The 27,926-nt window shown below is 45.2% G+C and overlaps 1 protein-coding gene and 1 long non-coding RNA gene across 5 annotated transcripts; one reads left to right on the plus strand and one right to left on the minus strand.

Moving 5' to 3' along the window:
• LOC139999378 (uncharacterized) lies at positions 1 to 2,848 on the minus strand. Of its 2 annotated transcripts, XR_011804772.1 has the most exons (3): positions 2,716 to 2,848; positions 1,769 to 1,857; positions 1 to 1,058 (listed from the first exon to the last, which is right to left on the minus strand). It is a non-coding gene; the product is annotated as an uncharacterized lncRNA (long non-coding RNA). The 2 variants fall into 2 exon arrangements; XR_011804771.1 differs by lacking the exon at positions 2,716 to 2,848 and having other exon boundaries at positions 1,769 to 2,665.
• ZFX (zinc finger protein X-linked) lies at positions 1,767 to 23,140 on the plus strand. 3 transcript variants are annotated; one of them, XM_005010754.6, is made up of 8 exons: positions 1,767 to 1,791; positions 8,684 to 8,772; positions 9,225 to 9,791; positions 16,952 to 17,101; positions 17,301 to 17,444; positions 17,537 to 17,671; positions 20,227 to 20,367; positions 21,848 to 23,140. In XM_005010754.6, the coding sequence occupies exons 2-8, from the start codon at positions 8,712 to 8,714 to the stop codon at positions 23,032 to 23,034; spliced, it is 2,385 nt and encodes a 794-aa protein (XP_005010811.1). In that variant the 5' UTR covers positions 1,767 to 1,791; positions 8,684 to 8,711; the 3' UTR covers positions 23,035 to 23,140. The 3 variants fall into 3 exon arrangements, with proteins under 3 accessions (XP_005010811.1, XP_027304847.1, XP_071883444.1); XM_027449046.3 differs by lacking the exon at positions 1,767 to 1,791 and adding an exon at positions 2,845 to 2,981; XM_072027343.1 differs by lacking the exon at positions 1,767 to 1,791 and adding an exon at positions 3,829 to 4,338.
• Positions 23,141 to 27,926: the final 4,786 nt, after the last annotated feature.

The following is a 27,926-nucleotide window of genomic DNA, read 5'->3' on the forward strand; positions in this document are numbered from 1 at the left end:
TTTCTACAAGGTGGTGCAAGTACATTTATTTTATCTGCAGTTTTCAAGCGTGTTCTGCCCTTGGACTCCCCTGCTAGATGTGAGAGCAGAAATGTCTGTGAGTATCAGTTGTAAACATGGCTTCCTTTCTGGCAGCTCAGCAGATGGGAGTTCCCCTCTTCCTGACCATAGCAGGGTGTTTGTGGCCTATTGGTCGGCGTCAGAAACGTTCGTGGTTGGGGATAACACTTAGATCATGGCCGTATTGAGACAAATTGTTTCTCCTTAACTCAAAAGCTGTTGGTATCTGGCTCCTGAGCAGCAGGGAACTAGGGGATAAAAGTGCAGTGGTTATATGCAGGCAGGGTAAATGACCAACAGCGACCAGACAAGAAGTTGAGTCAGACTTTCACAGAACATCTGGGCATACGCCTTTCAACGACATTATGGCTCTCCTGATGTCTCTCCTTGCAGTGACCTAACACATGGACGTGCTGCGTTTTCAAGGGTAATGCTCTGTGTATTCAGGACTTCCGTTCCACATGTGAATGACTGATTTAATTAATCGGAACCAAAAAGCTTACAGTGTACCGTGCTGTTCATTATAAACACTTTAAACTTGTTGGAAAAACTCCTTAAAAACACAGAATCACTGAAGCTGGAAGGTATTCTGCAGATCTTCTGGTCCAACTCCTACTCAGCACAGGGTCAGATACAGCAGGTTGCTCGTGGCTGTGTCCGGTTAGGTTCTGAGCATCTCCAAAGATGGAGAACTCACAGTCTCTCTGAGCAACCTGTTCCACTGTCTGATCAACCTCAACCTCACAGCCATTTTTCTTTTCATGCTTAAATCGAATTTCCAGTATTTCAATTTGTGCCACTGACTCTCCTCGTGTCACTGAATGCTACTTCATGACTGGCTCCCTCGTCTTTACTCCCCTCATCAGGGACTTCTATATAAGCATAACATCCCCCTGAGTCTCCTTTTCTCCAGCCATTCCTTCTGAGCAGCCTCAGCTCTTTGACTTTCCTCATGTATCAGATGCTCCAGTCCTGTAAGCACTTCAGTGGCCTAGCTCCTGTGAAAGCATTGCATAATATGAACGATCAGAGGCATGTTCCAGCCAAGGAACTCACCAACGCGTAAGGAAAAACAGCAATTTGAACATATTTTTTTCACTTTTCTATACGAGATCTACCTTGCTGTTGATTATGAATTAAGGTATTTTTTTCTGCTCTTGTTCCTTTGGCTTCTTCCATTCTAACAAGAATATTAACTTATTTTATAGTAATATCATAGTTATGGTCAAGATTAATAACTGCTTTTAAGGTAAATATTTTAGGACCCCCTCCTGCAGTACAGCTTGGGCTGATTCTACAGTAGTTTAACTACGACCTTCATAAAACGAAATAAAATAGATTAACTTTTGAAGTATCATGGTCAAAATTTGCACAGTTCAGGGTACACGTTTATCATATAGTACACCAAAATAAACTATAAGCGTTTCACAAGAATCGACCAAATTACTTTTTAAACTTGTGTGTTAAGATGGGAAACTAGTGTGTAAAATTGCAGCTGAGTCAAAACTGAACCCCAAGGCTCATTCTCAGCATAAACACTGCACGGGTGCTGTTCAGGGCCAGATAAGTGACATTGGCCTGCGTTGATAAGTGCAACAGTCCGTTTACTTCCAGTTTACTTAAATGGCTAACACAGCTCAAGAAGCAGTCCCTTCGAGCCCTGACCCCACAACTAGGTGAGAACTCCAACCGCGTTGGATGTACCTACTCATCGCCATGAGGTTGCTCATGGTACGTGATTTCTGGTGCCTTCAACGCTTTAGGCTGCATCTTTTGTGGGTCAACAGTGATTATTTTCTTTAAAAAAATAAAATGAAATGGGGTTAAGTTTTGGGGCGAGGAGCAGGAGGCACTGCCAGCCAAGCGCGCTGGATGTGCCAGTACCTCCTTCTCCCCAGTTCTGTGCAGTCTATGCGAGCAGACCTCCCCCCCCCCTTTATTTTATTCGCTTTTTTTTTTGTTTGTTTGCTCGGCAGGAGCGGCGCCGGGCGGGCCGGGGCGCCATGGCGGCCTCTTACATAAGCGCCAGCGGCCCTGGGGGCAGCGCCGGCCCCGCCAGGCGTGCGGGAACCGCTGCTCCGAGCCGCAAACGTGGGGCTCGGGCCGCTTTGTGCTGTGTTACCCCCGGCCCCGCTGCTCCTGCTGCTGTAGTTGTCTTTCTGCTGTAGCTAATGGCGGGGGTGCTGCCAGGGGGAGCGGCGGCCTGCAGGCCCTGGGGCTCCCCCCTTGCCCTGAGCCCCCCGTGCCCGCGGCCCCGTCCCCCCCGCGGCTTCTCGCCGGGCACCCGCAGCCCCCGGGCCCGCACCACAGCGCCGGGCCGGGCCGGGCCGGGCCGGGGCCTGCCGGCCGCGGGAGGCCCGCCATGGAGGGGCCGGGCCGGGCCGGGCCGGAGGGCGGGCGGCGGGGTGCCGGGGGCCGCGGCTGGGCTCGGGGGGCTCGGGGCTCGCCGCGGCGGCGTCGGGAGGAGCCGCGGGGCGCGGAGCGGAGCGGGGCCGCCTGTCCTGTCCTGGCCCGGCCCGGCCCGGCCTCGCCTCGCCGCCCCCCCCCCGCCTCGCCCGGCCGAGGCCCCCGGCCCGCCCGGCGGCCCCGTCCCCGGCGGGCGGCCCCGGCGAGGCGGCGGCGTGCGGCTGCCTCCCTGCCCTGCCTGCCGCCTGCCTCCTGCCTCCCTGCCGCCGCCGCCTTCCTTTTCCTGGGTCTCTCTCTCGGGCAGTGACGTGACGTGCTGACGGCGGGCCCGGCCCGGCCCGGGGAGCTTGGCCGCTTCCACTCAGCTCCGAGCTCGGCCCCTCCCTCCCCTCCCGCCCGCCCGCCCCGCCGCAGCCGCCGCCGCCGCCGCTGCTGCCGCCGCCGCCGCCGCGCTCGGCCCCGCCGCGCCGACAGAGGCCGCGCCGCGCCCCGCGCCGCCGCCCGCCACCCGCACGGTAAGCAGCCCGCGGCGCGGCCCCGCCGCCCGGCCCGGCCCGGGCCTCCCCCTGCCCGCAGCAGGCCGCGGCGCAGGCCCCGAGGAGGCCGCAGCTAGGCCGCGACGCGGCTCCGCCGACCGGGCGGGCCGCAGGGGCCCAGCCGCCGAGCGCCGGCCGCCGGGAGCGGGGGGGGCGGCGGCGGAGGCGGCGGCGGCGGGGGGGGGGCTGCGGCGGGGCCGGGGGGAGGCGGGCGAGGCGGGCGGCGGGGCCCGGGCCCGGCCGCGGGGGGCTCGGAGAGCGGCTGGAGGAGGAGACAAAATGGCGGCCGCGCGGGGGGGGGGAGGCGGAGGGCGCCGGGCGCCATCTTGAATTAATCGCGCCCGCCGCCCGCGCCTGGCGCAGGCCGGGCCGGGCCGGAGGGGGGAGCCCCTGGCCCCGCTCTGCCGCCGGGCTGCGCGGACACGGGCCCCCGCCGCCGCCTCCTCGCTGCCGGCCGGCCCCGCGCTGCGCCGCCGGGGCTGCTCCGGGAGCCGGGGGAGGGCGGCAGGGAGGGAGGCAGGCAGGGAGGTGGCGGCCCCCGGCCCCTGAGGAGCCGCCTCAGGAGCACCCCCGGGAGCCCGCTGCCCCCCAGCCCCCCTGGGGGCTGCGCCCTCGCCCCGCTGCTGCCCGGCCGTAGCTTAGGCGCCGCCTAACAACAGCCCGACAGCTCTGCGAAACACCCCGAGAGGAGGCCTCTTTTCTTTTTTTTTTTAATTATTATTATTATTTATTTATTTATTTATTTCTCTAACCAGTTTCCACGAATGCCCACGGCACTGAACTACAACAAAGAGAGAGAGGAAAAAAAAAAACAAAACAAAAAAACAAAAAACAAACAAACAAAAAAGACTTGGTATTTTTCATTTTTCACCGCTCTCCCCCAAATCGCAGTGAAACCCCCGGCAGCGGCGCTGCGCCTCCTGCCACCGCGCAGGGGGGGGGGCGCGTAAAGAAATAAACGGCTCACTGATTGCACCCTCGCCTTTGTAACCTCGTTTTTATTCTTCCAACCTGTTCGCCCGGCGGTGCTGGGGGTCATCTCCAAGACGAGGGCCGGGCGCTGCAGGAGGACGATTTTTAACCTTGCACGCGCGTGTGACTGGGAGCAGCGTGCGCGGGTGCCCAGAAGTGGGTCATGCAGGGAGAGTTGTGACACTGCAGCCCTGGTGTGGGCTGAACCCGCAGCAGCCTCGCTGGCAGCCGCCACAAAGCTTCGGCTCGCTCGAGGCTCCAGCCCGCTCGGGACGTAGGAGGCGTGCTGCAGTGCTCGCTGTGGTGCAGCAAGGCATGACGGGGGGCTCTGCCGCGGCCCTGCTCTTCGGTGGTTTTAGTGGAGGTAGGGGCCGGGGCTGCTGGGCGAAAATGGGAAATTTCGCTGTTTTTATTTTACGCTGCTTTTGTTTTATGCCTCTGTTTGCAAACAAACACACACACTGTTCTTTCTTTAGGCAGGGGGAATGTATTTCTTTATCAAAAGCATGGCTTTTCTGAGGTTTCCCCTCTTTTCATTTCATTTTTCCCCCTTTTTTTTTTTGTGAGAAAGCGGAAAAAGTGATAATTTCTGTGGCGTATTAAAGATCCTTCTCTTAAGTAACTATTTTTAAAGTTGCTCTCTCTTTAAAATGCTCATCCGTTTCTTCTCATTTCATCTTGATTACCTTGCCAGGCCTAGTAAGTCAAGGATATTTGTGTGGCAAGACCGTTTCCAATGTCTGCATTGCTTTTCTTGACTGATTGTACTCAAGATCAGATTTATGGAAAATACCCTATTTTATTTTGGGAGGTTGCTCTGTTACTCCTAATGGCTTAATACTGTTTCTTCCACAAATACGTACATATATATATATATATATATATATATATATATATGTACGTATTTGTCCTTCCACTTAAAATATTGCCTTGACATTCATGAAATCACAACCAGCCAAGTCCCTGAACAAATACATAAAAATCAATTTGTAAGAGCTACCTTTGCCAATTGCATTGGGTGTATTTCAGGGTTGTATTAATTTTAAATCCACGTGAAGCTGACAGACCCAAACCAAGCAAAAGATGTAGGTGTTTAGGTCTTTGCAGAGATAAGAAACTGAGGGGACAGGTGCCTGGGCTTTTCCCATTCTAGTGGTAGTTAGAGGAGCAGTTCCCCAATTACAGCGATTCAAACAAAGAGCCATGTAGGTTTGGCCATTGAGAAAGGAATAAATGTAGTCCTTCTGGGCACCTGCTCCTCTTCAAGAGTTTTGGTTCCCAAACGAGAACTGGAAATTGCTTCACTGCCAGAACCAGCTCCTGAGGTAAGTGCCCACTAGAACATTTTGGAAGAACCGAGGGGAGGTTCTGCCCTTCTTCAAGTCTTGCAGGAAGACGAACTGCTGCTATTGCTTCTCAGGCTCTGTGATATCACAAGGTTATCACGACAGCTATCACAAAGACGTTTTGTGAGAAGCTTTGGTGTTTGTTGTGTCGCAGAAGAGTGGCTTCATCGCAGAGCTGCCGGCTGGTGCAGAGCCACTGGGCATAACTTCCTTTGTGTGGCTGAATCTGGGGCCGCTGTGCTGGTCCACTGATCAGAAGAGCAAGCAGGAAGAGATGCAGTGTTTTCTCATCTGCTGCTTAGAAAGTTCAAACCCTGAAATGCTTTCAGGAAATGTTTAAAGATTATTTTTCTCCATCCACAGAAAAATGCCCTAATGCTTTTTTAGGCTGCAGAGTTTGATTTAGGCACCTTTATCAATTTAAATGGTTTACTTAAATTGTGTTTTAAGTGCCTGCCTCTTTTGGTCTTCTTCCCTAATTACATTGCTGCATGAGGGAGGGGGTCTGTGCCCTAGTGGAGCAGTTTTACGGCTCTGCACATGTGTAGAGCTTTGTGTACGTGATTTTTTTTGGCAGGAACAGGGTACAAAAGTTCACTGAGAAACCTTATTTTGGAAGAAACTCATTCAGAATTTTTTTTCCTCGTTTTGAACAAGTACCAAAGCATAAATTCATCGCCTTCTAAAGACTCAGTCTTGAAAACTCACTTGCCTGGGAAGCTTCTCCAGTCATTTTTTGTAGAACACGAGCCTTCGCTTTGCATAACATTATGCCCCCGTAGGTGAAAAGAGCTGGCTAATACAGAAGAGACCACGCTGGTATGCAGAATACGCAGTTGAAGGTGTGCTGGGCTGTCTGTGCTGGTGGCAGCGTCTTTGTGAAGTTGCACCACCACGAGCACCACAGAGACTTGCTGGTTGTAGCAGCTGGCGCCTGGAATCTGGGCAGCAGCGAAGAAATGGTGTCAGCGGGCTCCTGCTGGATGCTGGGGCGTAGTGGTGGCAGCCTCCGGGTCTCACGGAGGAAGAGAGAGACAAAAGGAAGACGAGGGAGAGCCTCAGCAATAGGGAGAGTGAGGAATTTGGGGAGAGGTTAGGGTAGAGAAAGTGCATGCATGAATCATAAGAAGTAGGAATTTGTGGTGGCGTGCTGGTCAGGTGGGTGATGAAAGCAGGAAACAGAGAAAACGAATGCCAGTTCCTCCAGTGGCTCGTGGTGAACTGACACTTCAAGCTGGTTGGGTTCCAGCTGATCGGGGCCAACACGTGTGATAATGCAGTCCTCAAAAGCACAGGCAGAAACAGCGTCCTGGCTTTTCCCAGGAACCTGGACAGCGAGCGCTAGCTTCTGATGTGTGCCTGAGGAGAGGGGCAGTGCGTTTCCACACAGTCAGGCCTCCCGGTCTCTCCCAAAAAATCTGTGAAACTCTGGTGTAATCTTTGCTACACACTTTGGAGTAGCATGGTGTTAGGTAAATGATGAGAGCGTTCTGTAGCTGTAAGCTGGAAAGGTTAAACGAGTGGGTGAGAAGGTAATGAATGTCGTACAGGTACAGGGATGCGAGGAGTTGGAGTAACAGGAAAGCTAAACACTGACAACAACTCAAAAGACAACGTGATTAGAACAGAAATTTGTAATGGTTGACAAGGCGTCTGCTGAGCGGATAGAAGTAAACAAAGTTGGGCATGAATAATTCTTGCTTAAATGACTGTATTCATCCTTCGTACTCTGTTCTTGTTTCTCTGGCCTGGCAGAAGTTGATGGCCATCAGTCAAGCTATATCTTAAATCTCAGGCTAAGAAATGCTTATTTTCTGCTCTTAATACTTAAAAAAAACAAAACATCTGCATGAATAGATGCTCCTGTTCATAATAGCGAGTGCCTCTGACAGAAAAGGTTGACATCCAGAATAATGGCAAGGTGATTTATGTCCAGCTGCACACCACAGCGACCTGGTAGTACCCCAGGCCCTTCCAACTGAACGCCACACAAATACGGAAATCCCTGGAAAATTATTGTCCTGTGGCTGTTTTTCTGGTAGTTTGATATCTGGCTATATTTCGTGGTCACCTTTTGAGAAGTTGAGCTAGAAGAACGGTGAAGTCTAGAAAATACTTGCCACAGGTGACAGTTGTGCGCCTTGGCGTAGTTTTTGTGTTGTATGTAGCAGTGATCCCCATGAAAACACAATGCGGACGTCAGTTGGCACAGTTTTGGAAAGGGTATGATTCTTGTGGAAGCCTTGGCCAGAACCTTAATCTTTTTTTCTAGGCCTTTTATGAAGGCATCAAAGACATGGGGAGATTTCTGTCACTGAGAAATGGTCGGAGGAAGGAGAGACGCTGAAATCCGCATCGTCCGCTTGTACGGAAACTCGGGCAGCAGCGTTGAGCAGTGTGCTGTTGTTGCCTCTGGCTGGTTCAGCACTCAATAGCTCGTTGTCCTGAGCGCAAGGGACTAGTCCAAGTCCACCTTAGACCCCATTGTACCCAAGTGGGTTTGCCTTATCCTAATGATAATAGTTTTACACAAACAGCAAGATCTAGATTGGGGTTTCAGACCTATTTGGTATTTTGACTTTGTAGTATCGTTTGGTTCTTCTGTTGAGACGACTGAAAGCCTGCATGCTTTGAAGAAAAGTTGACATTCTGTCCATAGAAACTTGGTAGAACTTGGCAATTTGGTAATTGGAGAATATTTCAAGTATAAAAACAAATAGGTACTTTGTCTTGAGGTTGGTGTTTTTTAAATATTCACTATCATGAGATTTGAAAAACCTGTGGTGTTATATTCTGGAACCAGTTTGCACTGAGGATTTCAATCCCTCAGGTGGCATAGGAGTAACTTCCTCCTGACTGTCCGAGTTGATGAGCAGAGGGGCATCAAAAGTGATGCGTGTTTCAGATTGCTAGCTGCCTGCCCTTAGTTTAACCTTCTCAGGCTTTGTTGATTTGAGAACAATGTATCCCCTGACATCCAAAAGACTTGAGTGTGAACTTGCCTGGACTTTGTCTTTTTTTTTTTTTTTTCTTTGTGAGGAAATCACATTTCCATATCCCTTTATCAGCTTTTTCTGTGCTTTCTGTATTTATGGTGTTTTGACAAGTGGCCTGGGATAGTCAGAGGTTATGCTCCTCATACTTGGCCATGGGTGTTTGGTGATTTGGAATAGTATTTCTCGAATCCCAAATGGGTTTACTCTGAGTGATTTCTGGGCCATCTTCAAGTCAAGAGGTGTCCTCTGTTCACCTCCATATGCCCCAAATTCCAGCTTTTCCTACAATGAGTATTGTGAGGGCAGAGGCAACCTTGTCTGCATAATACTTGTGAGTTAAATAACCTTTCTTCTTTACCTTCTACAGACACTGTGACTGATGAGAGTTAAAGGCCATGGATGAAGATGGGCTTGAATTGCAGCCACATGAGCCAAATGCGTTTTTTGATCCAACAGGTCTGTCAGGAGATAATATGTAGATAAGACTGTACACATGAGATGCTGTGGACTGTCGTTTATGTTGCCTTTGTTTCAAGGTGCTATGCTACATTGATGCTTTTTGTATAGAGTAGTCACCTCAGATTTCCAGCTGTTTTCATTACTCAGAACAATACAAATGAGCTACCATTCTGTGAAGTAAAAGTTGTTTGGATATTGGGGGAGATCCTAAAAATTGGTAGCCTTTTGTTCGCTGTGTTGTTCATCTTAGTTATGTTAGTATCTACTGACAACATGCTTTATCAGCTCCTGTTTATCTGCCTGTCTTAATTGCTTATGGGCTCTTACGATGGCTTTGCTAAACGGCTGCATAGTGTAAAAGTTGAAGTAAAATAGACGTAATTTCAATATTAACCACTTCACGTGAGTTCGTTCTACGATTTAAACGTTGTTTTGATTATGTTTTTCAGGAGCTGATGCAGCACATATGGACGGAGATCAGATTGTTGTGGAAGTACAGGAAACAGTATTTGTTTCAGATGTAGTCGACTCAGATATAACCGTGCATAATTTTGTTCCTGATGATCCAGATTCTGTAGTAATCCAAGATGTCATTGAGGATGTTGTTATCGAGGATGTTCAGTGCCCAGATATTATGGAGGAGCCAGACGTATCTGAAACTGTCATTATTCCTGAACAAGTGCTGGACACAGACGTAGCTGAAGAGGTCTCTTTGGCTCATTGCACTGTCCCAGATGATGTTCTAGCTTCTGACATAACAGCAGAAGCAATGTCAATACCAGAACATGTACTGACGAGCGAGTCAATGCATGTACCTGAAGTTGGACACGTAGAACATGTAGTTCATGATAATGTGGAAGAAACAGATATTGTCACCGATACTCTGGGAACAGATGTTGTTTCTGAAGAAGTCTTGGTGGCAGACTGTGCATCAGAAGCAGTGATTGATGCCAATGGGATCCCTGTGGAACACCAAGATGAGAAGGGCAACTGTGAAGATTACCTGATGATTTCTTGTAAGTGCCTGGGGAAAGCCATCAAAGTTCTTATGATATGGGTTTGGGTGATGCTTGAAATATCCAGGCAAAGGCTTACAACAGAACCAGAAACAGGTTTTCTATATTTACTGGAGTGCCAGTCTCCCAAATGTACTCAGATGGGGGTATCTTTAGGAACGTGTACCAGCTGAAAATTCTGGTGAAGCTAATGGAGAGAACTACTGGCAGATGCATGTCTGATTATAAGCTATTTCTGTAGCATTTTGCGGCGTATAAATAACAGAGCAGGATTCCAGTAAAGTGAATGCCATATACTTACTAAGAAGTGAAAGAAAATAAACGTGACATTGTATGAAAATGCATTTATATGCAGGTTACTAAAATTACTGCCGAGCCATTAAGAAAACCAAGCGCTTACTTCATGGAAAAGGGAGTCCAAAAATTGTTTTTTGGAAGCCTAAATGACAATTCGTTGTCTTTGTCTTGGTATTTTGTGAAGGCTCTCCCCTTCATGCCCTGCATAAATACAGACAACAGCATATTTTTCTATATTGTTTTTTAAGATGTCTTCTTTTCTTGATTAAGTAAAGGACAGAGGTGTGCTGCTAATAAAAAGAGTAGCTGATGCTGCTTGTAGCTGAGAAGCAATTGTGAATATCTTAGTCTTCCCTAGAAACAGTGGCACAATCCATTTGAATCCTATTTCAGAAGGCTTAAAGTAGAGGGAGGGTGGGGAAAAAACACAGCATATTATCAGTCCTTTTTCCACTGAGGATATCCATTAGTGTGAAGTGGAGCTTATTCTAAGTGTGTTACATATTTGAAGTATGTTACCTATTGTAATGTTGACTCGGTGCAGCACCTGGGAACATCAGAGTGTCACTGCTGAACGTTTGTTTGTCATAGAAATAGAAAAGCTTTGTTAGTCTGATTTGTTTAATTGCCATTTCAGACACTTCAGTTTTGTCTAGCATTAAATGACTCCATTGATGAGCCATACTTTATGCTCTGCTTCAGTTACCTGTTTTTTCCCCATGTTTTTCTTTTGCTTTGGACGCTTCTTTTGAAATGTATGATAATTTGTTTTAATTTTATATTCTGTGCTTATGGATTTTAATGTTGCTTCTCCTTACCTAGGATCACTGCATTTCTTAATTTATCATCTCTTGAGTTCCTTGCGTAACCTTGTGCAGCCATGTTTTGAGTTTATATGAGGTACAGTTAATTCTCTATTATCTGGGAAAACAATGACATGGGATAATGCAAAATATGGATATCACGATAATATGGGTAACGCAAAATACTGTAAAACTCAGCAGCAGGAACGTACTGAGGTGGAATAGAGAGAGGAGGGCTCGGGGATGCTGCTCCCTGAGGTGATATTTCTTCAGACTAATAACTGCTCTCTGTGCAGCTTGGTACCTCTGTAACTTTGCCATTCTGGTCCCCACTTAGGTCAGATGAAAGCAGCCCAAACACCTGCAAGCACCTGCAGCATAGTTAGGCAACGGAGTGGATAATCCACCCATGGAATTGGGACCTGACTGTGTAAGGGCTCTGCTGGTGCTCCTTAACCTGTTCCTTATCCTTGACTGTAGCTCTTTAAAATGCTGCTGCTGCTTCTCTGCTCACCCTCCCCCTGCAGGTTAGCATCCTGCAGCACGGAGGCTGCTGTGGCAGGATCCCTTCACAACCTGTGGCCTGCATAAATTTAAGGGAGAGGGCCGGGCAGATACGCAGCCCTTCAGCCACCGCCAGCATAGCCTCTCGCAGAGGGACGGGGACTGAAGCTGTCATTTGCATGATCCCTAAAAAGCCCGGCCAGCTAGGAGGTCTTCTTAGACGTGGTAGCCACTGCCAGCAGGCGGTAGCTGACCGAAAACAGGAGAAAGTGAGTGTTCAGCTGTGCAGGGAAGAGTCTCCATTTTCAGTCTCGTGCTCCTGCACATGCATTGCTGCAGTGTGGTACCTCCTTTAGCATCAAACTCCCCCTGACCGTCTTGCAGAGTACTTTCTCTAGATCCAGGGCCTTGGACAAGCCAGCATTTGAAACATTCATTTTGTTACCAGAGGCGCGCCTTCGCTATTTGTGTTTAAAATGGTAAATTGCGTGCTGCAGTTGGTTGGAGAGGGAAGTTCCCTGTTGCCACCTACTGCGTGCGCAGCCTGCGCAACGAGTTCTACTGGTTGCGAAGGCAGGGGCTGGTGCCTTCCTGTCAGGCAGAGGCAGGCTTCCCAAATAGTCCCTTCCTTGTGGGGAAAGGATCATCTGAACTCATTTCCATTATTTTTGCATCAGCAGTGCGTGTGTTTATTGATCTTTCCTGTTGACTGTCTCAGTTGTTCAGTTGCCCTCGGTAGTAGGTGGTTTTTTCAAAGGAAGGAAAATCAACACGGCGTTTGATTTTTCCATCTTAACCTGTGCGCTCATGCTCGGTCCTGGCAAAGCTCCTGTGGCTGCTGGGGCGGATGTCGGAGCGTACTTCTGTCTGCTGTTACAGCAGCCACGCGGAGCTGCTTCCCAGTCTGGGGCTTAGACTCTGTTCTTCGGGATGGTTTATCTTTTATCTCGTCGCTGGGAAGGCGGGCCATCACACCTCACATTCTTTCTGTGGCCATGGGTTTCTCAGCCTGTACTCTTCTGTGGAAAGCAGGCGAAACCTTTTTGCTCTCTTCTTCCTATCTTTTGACTTTCTTTACATGTTGGCATTTTTGTTCCTGATGTATGGAGCCTACACAGACTTTTTTCAAACAGGGTCATTTCTGTAGTTTTATCCCGCAAATACCTGTTTTGAAATGACTAATATATCCCTACTTTCTTAAATACTGTCTTTCTGCCTCCCTGGTTTCACACTGTTTGGTCTCTTCAGTGAGTACCGTCACTTTGACTTCCATTCTGGGACTTTCCTTCAAGACACTCGGTAGTTTCATGTTCCTTTTCCTGTTCAGATTTAATTTAGTTTCTACGTTTATATATCTTTGCTTCTTTTTTTTTTTTTTCAAGATACTGTTGGCTCAGCCTATATTATCGCTTGTCATCTGAAACACTCTCCTTTTTTCTTGCATACTTTGTCTTTGCCCTCAAGCTTCTGTTTTTTTGGTCTGTGGTGGACTTGGGACACTTGGAGCAGGGCTGAGGCGGGCATTTGTTCACTCAACAGAGACTGCAAACTGCTACTAATGAGTAGCTTGAAAAGGTTTGAAGGAGGTTTGATAAATTGGCTCTTCTTTCACGTAAGCGATAACAAGCCAGTTGGTGGGGATTGCCCACAACCTTTGGGCAGGAAATGATGAATTGTGTTCTGGCTCACACTGTTCCCAAATGTTGGGTAGCAAATCCTAAGGCTCATAAAATCATTTCTCCTAAATGAAATGGTAATGGTGAGATTAGCTAATATTTAGCAAAACCAGGAAAAAACAGGACTTGCTAATGAAGGAGAGTGGTGCCATATGATGGAAACTGAGATTTTTGCTTGTCTGATTTTTTTTTCAGTTTGGCAAAATGAGGTGTACTCTCTGGCATGAACGAGTCCCATAAAACAAAGAAGTTGTACTCCAGTGTTTTTGTGTTTAATTGAAGTAAAAACAGTGAGGCACAGAGGAGGTTTGATAAGTGGAGTCTGGAGAGAGGGAAGGGTAGCCTGGCAAAGTTCAAGCTGGAGTTTTAGGAAGTTATGTGATGTTCCCAGACACAGGGGATGTGCCGTGTCCGTATCCTTACTGTGACTGAGTTAGACTTGTCTGTCCTTGTTGGACCTGAACTAACACTTTCCATTACAGGAGTCAAAACCTGGGCTACTCAAAGAGGTATAATTATAATAGTCTTTTCATAGGTCTAGGTGAAACATCTCTGTCCTCGTCCTTGGATAACATGATTAAGGTGAAAACGTTGGATCTGACCAGCAAAGCCGTAATGTTCGTGCCTTTGTTACAGCCATACAGTAGACTTTTAGTCAGGAAAACAAAATGCTTTTGTTTGCTCTTTTAGCGTAAGTAAATACCTCACTCTTTTCCCCTGGAGGTTCTTAAAGATGCAGGAAATCACGTTTTCCCTTCTGTGAGGCAGAGCGTGTTGCTGTGCCTTCTGCTCAACCATCAGAAGGGCACCAACAGCTAGTGCAGCCAAAACTGCCCAGGCAGTCACCGTGAGAGGGGAGGGAGAGGAGAGTTCCCTTGGTCTGGGAATGAGCTGGTCTCAGAGCAGTCCCTTGTGTGGTCTGGGGAGAGCAGAATGAGAAGGATGGGTGTTAAACACTGAGGAAATGCTCCACTGATTGCTACCCTGAGGGGCATTCCCTCTCTAATGGGAATGGCATTAAAATCAAAATAGAACAGATTTCTGTTTTCCCACAGGTTAGGAAACCTACTTGGCCATTAAAGAAATAACCCGCCAGTACAAATAACGTCTTTAGTGTACCAGGAATTCTTTGCCATCAAGTGAAGTACAAGTGAAATGTTTGTATCGCAGATAACTGAGCAGTCTGCCTGGGGAACACAGCGTGCTTTTAGGCTGCTGTAGCAAAAACAGGATACTAAGCAGTGTCCTTTCTCATTAGGAATGGTTACATAGGGTTGGTTCTTTTCTATGCAGACAAATACATTGGAATAGTGCTAGTCTGATTTTTTTTTTCCTAGTACTTGAAAAGTAATGGCCTCTTATAAGCTAAACTAATACTGTGAAGGTCGGTCAGGGTGGTTTTTTTTTGTGTGTGTTTTGTAGTTTCCAAGAGGAAGAATTTAAGAAAATGCCAGTTGTGCATGGGTGAGATGGGTTTCTGCGGGATCCCTCGATGGGCTGTGAATTTGAATGAAAACTTTGAACGTCACCAGAGTTGCAGTTTCAAACACTGATCAGTCAAAGAGTATTTAACTTATGCTGTTAAAGAGTATTTAAACTAACTTTGAAAATACAATTGGATATAGAGGGAAGTCAGAGATAAACAAACCAGAAATTGTATAAGGAATTTTTTAAATCGTGTTGTTTAAAAGTTGCCTTTGAATCTTGGAGAACTTATTTCAAAGGCTGGAGCATATTTTTAAGACCTGGAATTCTTCTGTTGTGTGAATGTTATCAATGGATACTTCAATACATACTCGGTTTTTGTTGAAAGAAACCAGCCCGTTTCATATGGTGCGTGTAGGTTTGTTTTGTCTTTAATTGCTTCAGCCGTAATTTTCCTTCCTTGAGCCTGTTCCAGCATCAGTTGAACTTGGCGGCAGACTTCCCCTTTGGCTTCAGCAGCGTAAAGTCAGTCTGCGCTGATTTGAAAGCCTTCCACGTACACGTGCGTGACGCTGGGAGCAGCCAAGTTGAAGGAGAACAACTCCACGCACCTAGAGCAGGAACCAGAGCAAGTTTTCGTTTTGTTCCAGTGACGTTTGGCCTTTCATGCCCGTGCCAAAGAATGTATGAAAGTCTGCTCAATAACTGAATACGCGTACTGTAGAGCTATGTTAATGCAACTCAAAATAACATCTGGAGGCTTTTGCTTTTGAAATATTTTGGGGTTCAGCTACAGGATGTTACGTTGTCCCTCGCCACAAAATCCTTCTCTAAGGATTGTACTCCTTCAGACATTCTGTGCAGCGGCCATTGATCGTGAACTTGGAACAAGCACATTCAAGTTTTTTCTGCTGCCGTTTTTATGAGGAGAGGGAGACTAATTTATTTTAGTGTTCATGAATTCATTTAATGTCATTCATATTTCTTTGTGAATAATGATGCCTCGTTGAGAAACGATACTTAAGTACGGTTGCGTTTCAGCCACGAGACAGAGCACATGCTAGCTTATCTAACTTAAAGGCTACTTTATTGACTTCCTGGCAGGAAAACAATTGTCATAATGTTCTGAGCTTGCATATTTTATTTTATTTTTAGGTAGATCCTCACGTAAATAGAAGAGTTGCCGAGTTACTGAGTTATACAAGCTGTGATGTAGTTATGAGGGTAGTTTAGTGAGTACCAGTACAGTGAGCATACTGCATTACTAATTTTGTATGTGTTAGGCATGGTAGTCAAAAATGCTTCAGTACTTACTGGACAGTTCTTACACTTCTCTTTAGTATACATTTGGCACGTCGTTCTTATGAATCCAAGTTAAACGTGGCTCTGATGGAGCCACACCAGCCTCCAAAAGTAACTCAAAGAAAGAACAATCAAGTGACAGATTTCAAAAGTGTGTTGTTGCATTACAAGTTCCTAAATAATCTCATCACTGTGAGAAAATTCTGGAGCTTTTGGAGTTGGAAGATTCTGTAAAGGTTTTGAAATACTGGAATTGATTTAGTCAAGTGCGTATTTAGTATTTTGTCTTGAAAACCCAGGCTTGGTAAAATCAGATGGTGTGTGTGTGTGTGTATGTGTGCACGTGCCTGCGTAGAATGTGTCTTATACCTCAGAAATGTGCTCCTTAGAAACCTGGCTGTTAGCCACGCTTCTGTGGGAGGCCCAGGCAAGTTGTGGCAATCCCAACTGAAGCTGGGTGTCAGAGCGCTTCTGAGAGGAAGAGAACAAAATTGGAGGTGATGGTCAGGAGAATGTATGGGCTACACTGTAAAATCCAGTGCACGTCCCTGTTGGGAAGGGTGCTGTGAGCAATTAATTGAGGAGGTTCGCCAGGGCTGCAACATCACAGCAGCGCTTTGGAGCTGTGAGTGGATGAGAAGAGGTGGAGGTTTTTCATCTGGGTTTCCCCTCTAGTCCGTAGGAAAAAGCATTAATAACACCACCTTGCAAGGAACCAGGTTGGCCTGGCGAGAATAGTACCACTTGCATTAGAGACAGGGGTCAACAGCAGATAATTGTTAGATGTGAAGGAGAAAAGCACTTAAAAGTGAGAACAAGTAAAATTATGCCGCAGAGTAAGTACTAACGTGCTGTTCCTTGCTACCACCATCTTGCTGCAGATCACTGTTTCCCTATTAGTGTTGCCTGGTGTGGTGCTCGTGCTTCTAGTCACATCACTGCAGCACTCCTGCACTTCCCCCTTAACTAGAAGATACGGCTTGAGTTTTATGTGTTTATTGGCCATGTCAGTGATATGAAAAAAGTATTTATGGGTAGGTTCTTTATCACAGTGTAACTTCAAACCGCTTCCAACTTTGAGTAATAAAGTAATAAAGCCTTTCATGGGTCTGTCTGTATATGACTGGGTAATTGTAATAACTTGTTTTTGTAGTGGATGATGCCGGTAAGATAGAACACGAGGGTTCTGCTGAAATTACCATGGAGGCAGAGTCAGAAAGTGGCTCTTGTAAAGTGGATGGCATTTGTCCAGAAGTCATCAAGGTCTATATATTCAAAGCAGATCCTGGAGAAGATGATTTAGGTAAGACGTGCTCATTTTAGAATACTCCAACCTGATACTTGAAATCTTGCCAAAGTAGAGATAGTGGTTTTATTCTCCAGTCATCCGAAAGAAGCTGTGGGTCTAAACGTTCAAGATGTGCAACCTTTTGGTTTTTGCAATTTAGAATAGAATTTGAACAAAATGTATTAAAATATTTTGTTCTGGTTTTCCTAACTAGGGGGCACGGTAGATGTTGTCGAGAGTGAGCCAGAGAATGATCACGCAGTTGGCTTACTTGATCAAAATAGCAGTATTCGTATTCCAAGGGAGAAAATGGTTTACATGACTGTAAATGATTCTCAGCATGAAGACGAAGATTTAAGTAAGTAGGTGGCTTTCATTTGGGAACGGGGATTTTCACTTTCAGCAGTGCAGTGTTCTTACTAATTTTTTCCTGATTTCTTTTTTTCCTAGATGTTGCGGAAATAGCTGATGAGGTTTATATGGAAGTGATCGTAGGAGAGGAGGATGCAGCAGTGGCCCATGAGCAGCAAATTGATGACAACGAAATTAAAACTTTCATGCCCATAGCATGGGCAGCAGCTTATGGTAGGTAACATTCAAAGACTTCTTCCTGGCAACACTGTAACAAAATGTTGGATTTTGTTTTTGGAGGGTAGAGTGCTTTTTGTGCTTGTGCGTCTCGTTTAAGAATGGTTTCTTGGCATAATGAGCCTTAAAATTAAAAAAGAGAAGAGGGGAGAAGCTGTAAAGCTGGCTTCTTTTTATTGCTATTTTACTAGGCATTTTCCTTCATAGTGTCAAGATGTGGAAGGGGAAGTACACAGGAATTCAGCTGAAAAATTGCATCTCAAGTACATTTGTCCTTCACAGTTTCAGGACACAGAGAGAGTTGGCTAGGGAATAGAGCTGAATATTTTTATTTGGAAAGAAAAAAGCAGATGGGAATCTGTAGGATTCAGTGTAACAGTGAAAAGCAACGCTGGCCTCTAGCTTGATTTAAGTGTTTTCTAGGAGGAACGTATACATGTGAGATTTCACTGATGGAAATAACTAATTAATGAAAAATAAGCTGGAGGGATAGATCTCAAAATTATAGAAGAACCTTGAGAATATTTCTAGCATGCGGAGCTGTTTTTCGTGAGCAGTAGTATCTGGGCACCAACTGGTGCACCAACTGGTTTCCAAACCCTACATAAGCTGGTAGAGCAAAATCTCATCTTAGAAATGTTTCTGTATTGCCGCCATCCTCCTTCTAAGCACACTCAGAGTAAGTGAAGCAGAAAAAAGAGTGGAGTGGGGGACAAAACCCAGGGTATGTGTCTGTATGATGTGAATTTTGGTAATGGTGCCAGTCAACAAAGGAGAGGGAAGTGCTGAGAATGCATCATGGGTCTCAAATCATAGACGTACGTGTAAGTCAAGGGAGGGCAAGATCTCAAGGAGCAGCGCGTGTTAGGAATTGCTTAGGGGCTGGATAGAGCCTCACCTTTGGCCATATACAGGTGAGCAGAGCTTCAGTGTAGGGGAAAGGACAGAAGGCAGGCTGAGTAGGAACACAACATGAAATTAAGAGGACAGTTGTAGACAGAATGTTCAGTGACTGTGGAGAAGGAGGGTAAAATGGAGCAGACGACTAAGAACAAAGAGGTAGAATCGCAAGTGGAATTTAAGAATGTGGGAAACAGCAGAGTGCTCGTATCATCAGAAGTAAGCAACCTTCCATGCAGCATGAGGGATGGTGGGGAATGGAAGAAGTAATGAAGCAATGAGGGCATGATAACGGCAAAAGTTTGGCAGAGGTTTGTTATTTGCACTTCTCAGAACTCTCCTCCACTTCAAGAGGTATTAAAGGCTGATAACAAGTGGGATCCTAAATGTTGAATGTGTTTTGTTGCTGTAATGTAGCAAAGCCCCGTTCCACCACTGGGCTTTATATTCCAGCAAGTTCTGCAGTTTTATTCCAGTATTATAAAATGTTTCAGGCCTGTTCTGAGTTACACTTAGGAGGACTTTTCATGCATCTGTTGCAAATTGTAACTGCTCTGTGTAAGATGTGAAATTTCTTTTTCCTTTTAACATTTGTGTCACTCACCATGTTTACTGTTCAACACCTGAGCTAGCACGTAGGTCAGAATCTCCAGGCTCTGCACATGTCTGTTCCTGGCTCTGACTCTCCTTACATTCAAGCATGAATATTCATTCACAGCACTCTGCAAAGGGAACAGCCATTGAGCTTCTTGCGCTGTCTTCCACTTGAGTCTTCTGTCTCGTTTGTGTGCTCTTCTTTGACTAGGAGCTGTTGTCTTCTGTTGATTCAAGTAAATACTTGTCCACAACATTTGTTGTTAACATTTACTTAGGCTCTTAAACCACTAATGTTAAACTAATTGCCAGTAAGTACCTTCCCAAGTATATGCATATATTTACTTGGAATTGTTGTGTTTGTTTTATGTCCTGTGATACCATTTGTGTATTAAACACAGAGCTCTGTGGGGTAAAGATTGTTTCCTTCTTTGTGTTAGACAATACCAAGAATGTTCTTTGTTGCCAGAGGAAATAATTAGTGTTAAAATTTTAGGTGTGCAAATAGTACGCAGTGTATAGTGTTTGTGTGCAAGTTTATGGGCTGTTCAGAAGAACTCATTGGTCACGGCTCCTGTTTTGAAATCTGGGGTGTGAGGAGCTTCAGTCAGGTGAATTCAGATGCCCAGAAGTGAATGAGAGCACACATGAATGTATTTCAGGGCTGAGAAGACCATCGGGCACCAGAAATATTGTGACATTCTTGTTTATTGATGTTAAATGCTTTGGGCCCAATTACCAGTCGAAGGAATGGATAAAGTGTTGCACTTAAACTCGTTGTGAAATAGAAAGCCATTTACTCCTATTAATTGTCTACTCCTGTAAATTACTTTTACAAGGCCAAGGCTACGGGGTTCGTAATATCAATTATTTGAAATTATAACAAAATCATCAGTTCCATACAAGGCAGGTTTTTCGACTCATCCTATATGTTGTTATGGTTTGATTAAATGTCAAGGCAATTGTTTATCGTTTTTTTAATTATCATTCTAGAGTTTGTTGCTCAGATAATCTCCACTGTGATGACAGGGGGGTAACTTTTTAACTTATCTCGTTAGGTAATAATAGTGATGGCATTGAAAGTCGGAATGGCACTGCAAGTGCTCTTTTGCACATAGATGAGTCAGCTGGACTTGGGAGACTGGCTAAGCAAAAACCAAAGAAGAAAAGGAGGCCTGAGTCTAGGCAGTATCAAACAGGTGAGTAGTGGCTGTCTGTGTTCTCATTCATGTAGGTGCTTACCCATAAACAAATGTGGTGTGCTGAGAGGGTGTGCAGTTTCTTTAAAAAATAAAAATAGAAATTGCAGATTGCTTTGTTGGCAACACTTCTACATCATAGATGTGTGTAAAAAAATAAAAAAAAAAATAGTTGGTGTGGATTGTGGGTTTAGGGTTGTTTTTTGCTGTTCGCTTCTTAGGGAAACTATGTCAAGGGACAAGAAAAACCCCAGTGTCATAGCAAAAGGTTAAAAACTGATAAACTTGACTTGCTACACTAATTTTAATGTTTGGTTAATATAACTTTTTTAAAAGTAAGGTTAGACAGATAAAACAGCACTCTGTAACAGTACTTTTAAAAAACTTTTTGTCTTTATTGAATTACGCAGAACAATATATTGCATTATAGCAGCTCAACTAGAAAATCTGAATGTTATATGTTTACATTAGCCAATGTGAATTCTGTGCCCTTTTAATTGTGAAATAAATTGTCCTGATGTTCACTCCAGCGTTCTGGCTTGCATCCATAAGCACAGATACGCTGTTTTGGCATTATTTGGTTTCTGCTGTTACTGTGTTATGGTCTGAAGGATTTATTTGGACTGATAAAGTTGAAAACACACCATTTTTTTTTAATAGCCCTGTTTTAAATTATACTAAAAGTTTCTTTCCAAATCATGACTTAACCGTAGGAGTTCTGTTTTGTCTAGCTCTGAACTAGTAAACCTGGCAAATTTTAATTTTAAAGTTTGCTTTTTCTGTTTCCAGCTACCTACTCAGTTCTCCTAAAACATTTTTGGATAAGAGAGCTTTTTAGCATGCCTAGACAAATTCAGGATAAACAAAACAGGCTGATGGATCAGTGCAAACAAGTTCCAAGGCTTTGAGGTGTCTGTGTGTGAAATGTGTTCTCATTGATGCCTGCTCTTCAGATCTGTAACTGTAATCTGCTCTTCAGATTGTAACTGTGACAGATGGCACAAGGAGGAGGTGTTAGTTTGGGGACATGTGAATTGTAGTCAGCGATAGGTGAATAAACTGCCAAATCAAACTTGATCTGCAGATTCATGGAAAGGCAAAGATGGTGATGCGGTACGCTTACTATATAATACTCAACAAGCATTCTTTGTGCTGGCGTAGGTTTCTGCATGAATTTTATGTGTGAGCTCAGAATTGTTCAAAGTAGAATTACTTGAGGTGAAGAACAGCTGGGTGATGCTTTGGTTGCCTCCATCTAAAATCAGTATTTTCTTTTTTCTGGTGATAATAATCGTAAATGAAAATACTAATTCTCTTCATTCTTTCTACCTAGGCCACTGACAAGCTTGGTTATTACATTGTGTAGTGTACGTGTCTGACTTGATCTCATGTAGCAATTCAGCTTAGTGTTAGGTTGAAATACAAAATTCACTGACGTATAATATTGATGAAAATGGTTTTTTGTTTGTTTGTTTTCCAGCAATAATCATTGGCCCCGATGGTCATCCATTGACAGTCTACCCCTGCATGATTTGTGGAAAGAAATTCAAGTCTAGAGGTTTCTTGAAAAGGCACATGAAAAACCACCCGGAGCACCTTCTTACTAAGAAAAAATACAGATGCACAGACTGTGATTACACTACGAATAAGAAAATAAGTTTACATAACCACTTGGAGAGTCATAAGCTGACCAACAAAACAGAAAAGCTTATTGAGCGTGATGAGTGTGGGAAAAGCTTCTCTCACGCGGGAGCTTTATTTACACACAAGATGGTGCACAGGGACAAAGGAGTTAATAAAATGCACAAGTGCAAATTCTGCGACTATGAGACAGCAGAACAAGGATTACTGAATCATCACCTTTTAGCTGTCCACAGCAAGAACTTTCCTCACATTTGCGTGGAGTGCGGCAAGGGATTTCGTCACCCGTCGGAGCTCAAGAAGCACATGCGCATCCACACTGGTGAAAAACCGTACCAGTGCCAATATTGTGAATACCGATCGGCCGACTCTTCTAACTTGAAAACTCACGTAAAGACTAAACACAGTAAGGAAACGTCGTCCAAGTGCGATATTTGTTTCCAGACTTTTACAGATACCAAAGAGCTACAGCAGCATACGCTTATGCATCAAGAAAGTAAAACACATCAGTGTTTGCATTGTGACCATAAGAGCTCAAACTCGAGTGATCTGAAACGACACATAATTTCAGTCCACACGAAAGACTATCCTCATAAGTGTGATATGTGTGATAAAGGCTTTCATAGGCCTTCGGAACTGAAAAAACACGTGGCAGCTCACAAGGGTAAAAAATTGCACCAATGCAGACATTGTGACTTTAAGATTGCAGATCCGTTTATTCTGAGTCGCCACATACTCTCAGTTCACACAAAGGATCTTCCATTCAGGTGCAAGAGATGTAGAAAGGGCTTTAGGCAACAAAACGAGCTGAAAAAACACATGAAAACACACAGTGGCAGGAAGGTTTATCAATGTGAGTACTGTGAGTATAGCACTACAGACGCCTCAGGCTTCAAACGGCATGTTATTTCCATTCATACAAAAGACTACCCTCACCGGTGTGAGTATTGCAAGAAAGGTTTCCGAAGGCCTTCAGAGAAGAACCAGCACATTATGCGGCATCATAAAGATGTTGGGCTGCCTTAAAGTCTCTTTCACAGACTTACGGCTGGAATTGTAAAGGAATTTTGCCTTTCAGGCAGTTAGCTTATTTTAAAGCCAATCACCTGCGATCACCCACCCACCCACCCACCCACAAAAAAACAAACAAACAAAACAAACAAACAAACAAAAAAAACAACAAAAAAAGCATACTGTGCATTTGATTTGTTGCTGTATAAAAATAGGATTATTGCTTCTAGTTGACTTTTATACCTTTTGTTCAATAGCGTGTTCTGAATTCTATTCAGTTTGTTTAATAAATGAAGAAAAGATGGCAACAATAAAGTTGCATTTAATAAAGTAAACCCCGTCTCTTAATGAATTTTTCAACCATAATAGTTTATTTAAATATATTTATCTTACTGACCTCATTGATACTCACAGTGTCCATGTTAATGCAGTTTTGTCGTGAATTTTAAAAATATTAAATTTCTCTTGCTAAAATTGTCGGAGGTGTGTATAAAATGGGGAATTGTGATGCTGAAGATAAAGTCACTAGGGCCCACCTAATTGTCTTGCTTTGACTATACAGACTGTGGCAAGTTCACTATTTTGCGTTCAAGGAGTTACACGTCTAACGTTATTGCGGAAAGCTATTCTGCATTTTAATTCAGGTTTCAAAGATAAAACTAAAAAAAAAAAAGTGGTTTGGGGCATTTTTTATCTTTGACAAATTTAAAAGTATGCTCAAATATGTTTATTGTTCTGTGCTTCTTTGTCTTTGAAAGGTTTTGTGTGTTACAAATGAGTTGGTTTTTCTTTTCAATTTACTTGATGTTGGAAGCATAAAATACTGTCGTTCCATTTGCAGAGTTGATAGATCACAACTGTCTGTACGTGCCGGTAAACGTACCTCAGATGTAATGGTTTTATGTATATTAGTATTTCTTCAAAAGAACAGTTTGTGGTTCAAGTCACATTTTTATTCTGAGTTGATTTAGAATAAAATTTGAGACCAAGAGGTGCCTCGATTTTGGAAACTAGATGCTGATGCTGAGAGCTTCGGAGGGGGTGGAATGGAGCAGTTGCGTTCATGAGGAGCAGAGATGTTTCACTGTAGATACCCCTAACGATAGTAGCATACCCTCATGATAGTAACAGAACTGTTTCTAAATTGAGTGTTTTTCCTGAGCCATTAGCAGCTGTGTTAAGCTGCTGTTTATTAATTAGTACAGTATCCAGAATTAACCCAGTTCTTGTAATCTGTTTATAAGCAGCTGGCAGAACATTACAATTATTATATACAATTTTGCCACCTGAAGACTATTATAAAGTAGTGCTGTATCATTTGCTAATTGCAGAATAAATGTACAAAGCATGAAGTCATGTACGTTAACGACAACTCTTGGGCAAAGAACCTCAGACAAGTACATGCCAGCTCGTAGGACCTGGCCCTGCTCCCCTGTCTCCAGTTCCCCCTGAAGCCACTGGTTGGCTGTGGATTGCAGCTTTCGGACCCACCCAACCAGCAGTCAGACGAGGATAGGTTTGTAACCAGCAGTTCCCTCACGGAAAAGGCTCAGAGCCTGTCCTGGTGCTTTCTCTCCTGCCTAGGCAGGTGACCGTCCACGCTGTCCTGTCCAACAGGAATCGCAGTAATGATTGCAGGTTTGGGGCCATAAAGGGACAAAGGTTTCCTCACAGATGTGCATCTTCCAAACGTTCTGTATTTGGTTTCGTTTCTGAGCCCCGCACCGGTTTGCTCAGCCCTTCTGTTTTGCTGTAAGCTTAAATACTTGTGTTCAGTTCGCTTCCACCCGTTGGGGAGAGCCCGATGCCATGCCACTTACCCCGCTCTGCCCTGCAGTGGTTTTCCTTCCGAAGCCTGCTTGCCCGTGCCCCCAGGCTCGCACAGCCCCGCTAGTGACCCTCCCGCGGAGATGCGCTGCTCCCTGCCGTCGCTGGAGCCCACGCTGCAGCCAGCGGATTTCCTACGTGGCCGCTGCCCGCCGCTTGCCAAAGCAGACGCATTTGTGCAGACGCCGTGGAGGTTTTTCCACGCGCGTCTTGCCGAGTACCCGCGCTCAACTTCTTTTCCCCCTTAAAACGTTCCAAACATTCTCTAACTGGAAACCTGAAAAGTGTACAAAATCTGCATTAATTCCCATAGCGTTGCTGAGGACTTTTAGCCATTTTTAACTTTATTTTTTTAAATAAGCTGAAAGACAAAGAACACAACTTTACACGTTTTCTTTCTCTTATGTAGCCTGGAATCATACCCACGCTTTCTTTCTTTCTTTTTTTTTTTTTTAAAGCACAATGTTGAATTTTTTTTTAATAACTGAGGGTTTGGTCAAGTGGATTTTGTAAAATGTATTTGTCTGTATAAAGAGAAAATGAAAATATAGTTATTGTTAATGTACTGACATTAGTTACAGGTTAGTTTTAATTCTTAAATAATTTGCTTAGCAAATGCTATGAAATGGATGTTTCAGTTTAATGTTTAAAAAAGGTACAGATTTTTACAAGGACATAATATAAATTATTGTTCTGTAGAAAATACCCTGTTAAATATTGTATACGTCCTTCCCTCTGTACACTTTGTAAAAAAGACAAAAGGAAAAAACAAAATACATAGAATCATATAGGGATGTGTGACATTATTGTAATTGTGTACTTGATAATAACGTGAAAAAATAAAATTCAAAGTATTTTCCTGTTAACGTTCAGTCTATTTGATGCCAGCACTGAGACTAAGCATTGTTCCGAGGGATACGTTCCTCCCGAAATCTAATGGAAGTTGAAATCTTTCGACTTTCCCGCTTTTTCAGCTCATTTTGTGTAGTACCGGGGTACGAGCCATTAAACCCTCGTTTGGTGAAATGCACTCTCACGAGCAAATCTATGGAAGCGAGAGGCGTAGGTGACAGGTCTTCGAAATCCATCTTTGTGCTTGTTCTTACACTGAAGGTTTAATGTCTGATGAACTTCTTATAACGCCTTAATCTTTTTCAGCAAGGTGGCTACCTACTAAGTGATACTACACTGTCTTAAAAAAAAAGAAAAAAAGAAAAAAAAAAAAACACAGGCTCTGCCTGGAGCCATCTTCTCCCTCCATCTTCCACACCTCTTCACGGCTGTGCCCCGCTCCTCATCCCGCTGCTCCTTGCAGGGCCGGTGCTGACTGGCACTGGGGATGAAGGATCGTGGCTGCCGAAAACAGGTTTCCCCACTGCTCCCTTAATGCTTAAGCCTGGCTAAATTAACCCGCACACATGCCATCCCCGGTGGCAGAGCTGTGCGGGCTGTCCCTGCCCTCCTCGCCCAGCTGAGACGGGAGGAGCTGGGGCGTGGAGGTGGCGGCTGCCAGCCAGGGATGTCCGGGGCACGCAGTCCAATGCATCGATACCTTTGGGAAATGCTTGCTCACCCACTCCTAGTCTTGGTGTATTACGCAGACAGACTTGCATTGGGCAACCCTTCCTAATAAGAAGCTGTCGCTCTGAGCTGCCTGCAGTCTGCTTTTCGTTTTGTGCTCTCCATCGACCTGGTGTTCCTCAGCGGCTTGTCGTGAGGCCGCGTGTCGAGTCCCAGAGGTGTTCAGGGCACGGGGGAATAAAAGCACCTACTTCTGGCCGCTGTGAGGAAGAGACAGGAGCAGTCACCGCTTCCCCTTGCTCCCGCAGCCTACCAAACCCTACCCTCCTCTCCGATTTATTTATAGCTGTGAAAGTCTCGCTGCTCCGCTGCCAGACCCTGCTGAAGACTTGCCAACTTGGTTAGGTGTCCACTGCTCGCATGGGTGACATCTCCCTCACCAGGCAAAGGCAGGCACCCGGTGGGTGCCAGGGGACAGAAGAGTCCGGATGGTGATGGAAGAGTTCTTTGAAAGCCTTAATTGCGAGCCAAAAGGCTGCCTCACTCTCATTAGGAAAATAAGCCAGCTAACAGGTCATTGTGGTTCACTGCCTTGTTAAAGGTAGTAATTAAAATTAAATTATATATGATTACCAAGAAACAATATGTTAACAATTAGGACAGGGAGAGGACTGATCCAGGTGTGGATGTCTGGACGCCAATCAGCAATAAGTCAACAGAGTGGTTCGGGGCAAGGAATCAGCCCCCAGCGAGCACTAAATGCACAGTGCGCATACACCAATACGCATACACACCAAAAGCTTTGCACTGGGTGGAAAAGCATTTTATTTATTTATTGGTTTATTTTAAATGCTGATGCAGATAAAGGAAGAGTTTCAGTATTTTTTTCTTTTCTAAAAGTAGCAGAAGTGTTTTGTATCAGGTGAAGCGGGGGATGTTTTCTCCCGACCTGTGGCAATCAAGACTGCAATTTATTCCTGTAGGCAACACGCATTTTACAGTCACAGAATCGTATACTCATAGAATAGCCCGGGTTGGAAGGCACCCACAAGGACCATCGAACCCAGCTCGATGCCTTGTGCACAAAGCAGTTCAGGGGCCATGTAGCATGTAGGCGTCTGTAATATTTGTGATATTTACTGGAATTCCAGAGAAGCTCCACAAATACTGCCGTGGTAGGGAAGGCAGCTCTGTCCGTGCCCTCTGCAGGGCAGCAGTGTGACAGAAGCCCCTTCTCTGCCCCACGCAGCCCAGAAGCGAGGCCTGGCCCCAGGCTGCGCGCTGGAAGCCCTCAGGCCTCAGGCAGCCCTCAGTCTGGGGGTTAGGAACCTCTCCCGAAACACTTTGAAGACAGAAATTAGGCTTCAGCTGTGGTTCAGCTGTTGATTTAGGCTGAGTTAAGCCAGCACCGTGGAGCTAAGAGTGGGATGTTGTGAGCTTCAGGACAGGCATCTTCTCCAGGGCGGTGTTTTCCTCTGCTTGCCCCGTGCTCGGGGGCTGGCCTGTCTGGCCCACCGCACTGAGGTGCCAAATGCCCCCATGCTGATGCCTGACTGGGC

Source organism: Anas platyrhynchos, chromosome 1 (assembly GCF_047663525.1).
Source record: "Anas platyrhynchos isolate ZD024472 breed Pekin duck chromosome 1, IASCAAS_PekinDuck_T2T, whole genome shotgun sequence".
NCBI classification, from domain to species: domain Eukaryota; kingdom Metazoa; phylum Chordata; class Aves; order Anseriformes; family Anatidae; genus Anas; species Anas platyrhynchos.

Bases quoted from the DNA above. Each gene is read 5' to 3' on its own strand.
- ZFX (XM_005010754.6), top strand. From the start codon at position 8,712: ATGGATGAAGATGGGCTTGAATTGCAGCCACATGAGCCAAATGCGTTT. The intron at 9,792-16,951 runs GTAAGTGCCTGG...TTGTTTTTGTAG, and splicing joins AGATTACCTGATGATTTCTT to TGGATGATGCCGGTAAGATA. The intron at 20,368-21,847 runs GTGAGTAGTGGC...TTTGTTTTCCAG, and splicing joins GTCTAGGCAGTATCAAACAG to CAATAATCATTGGCCCCGAT.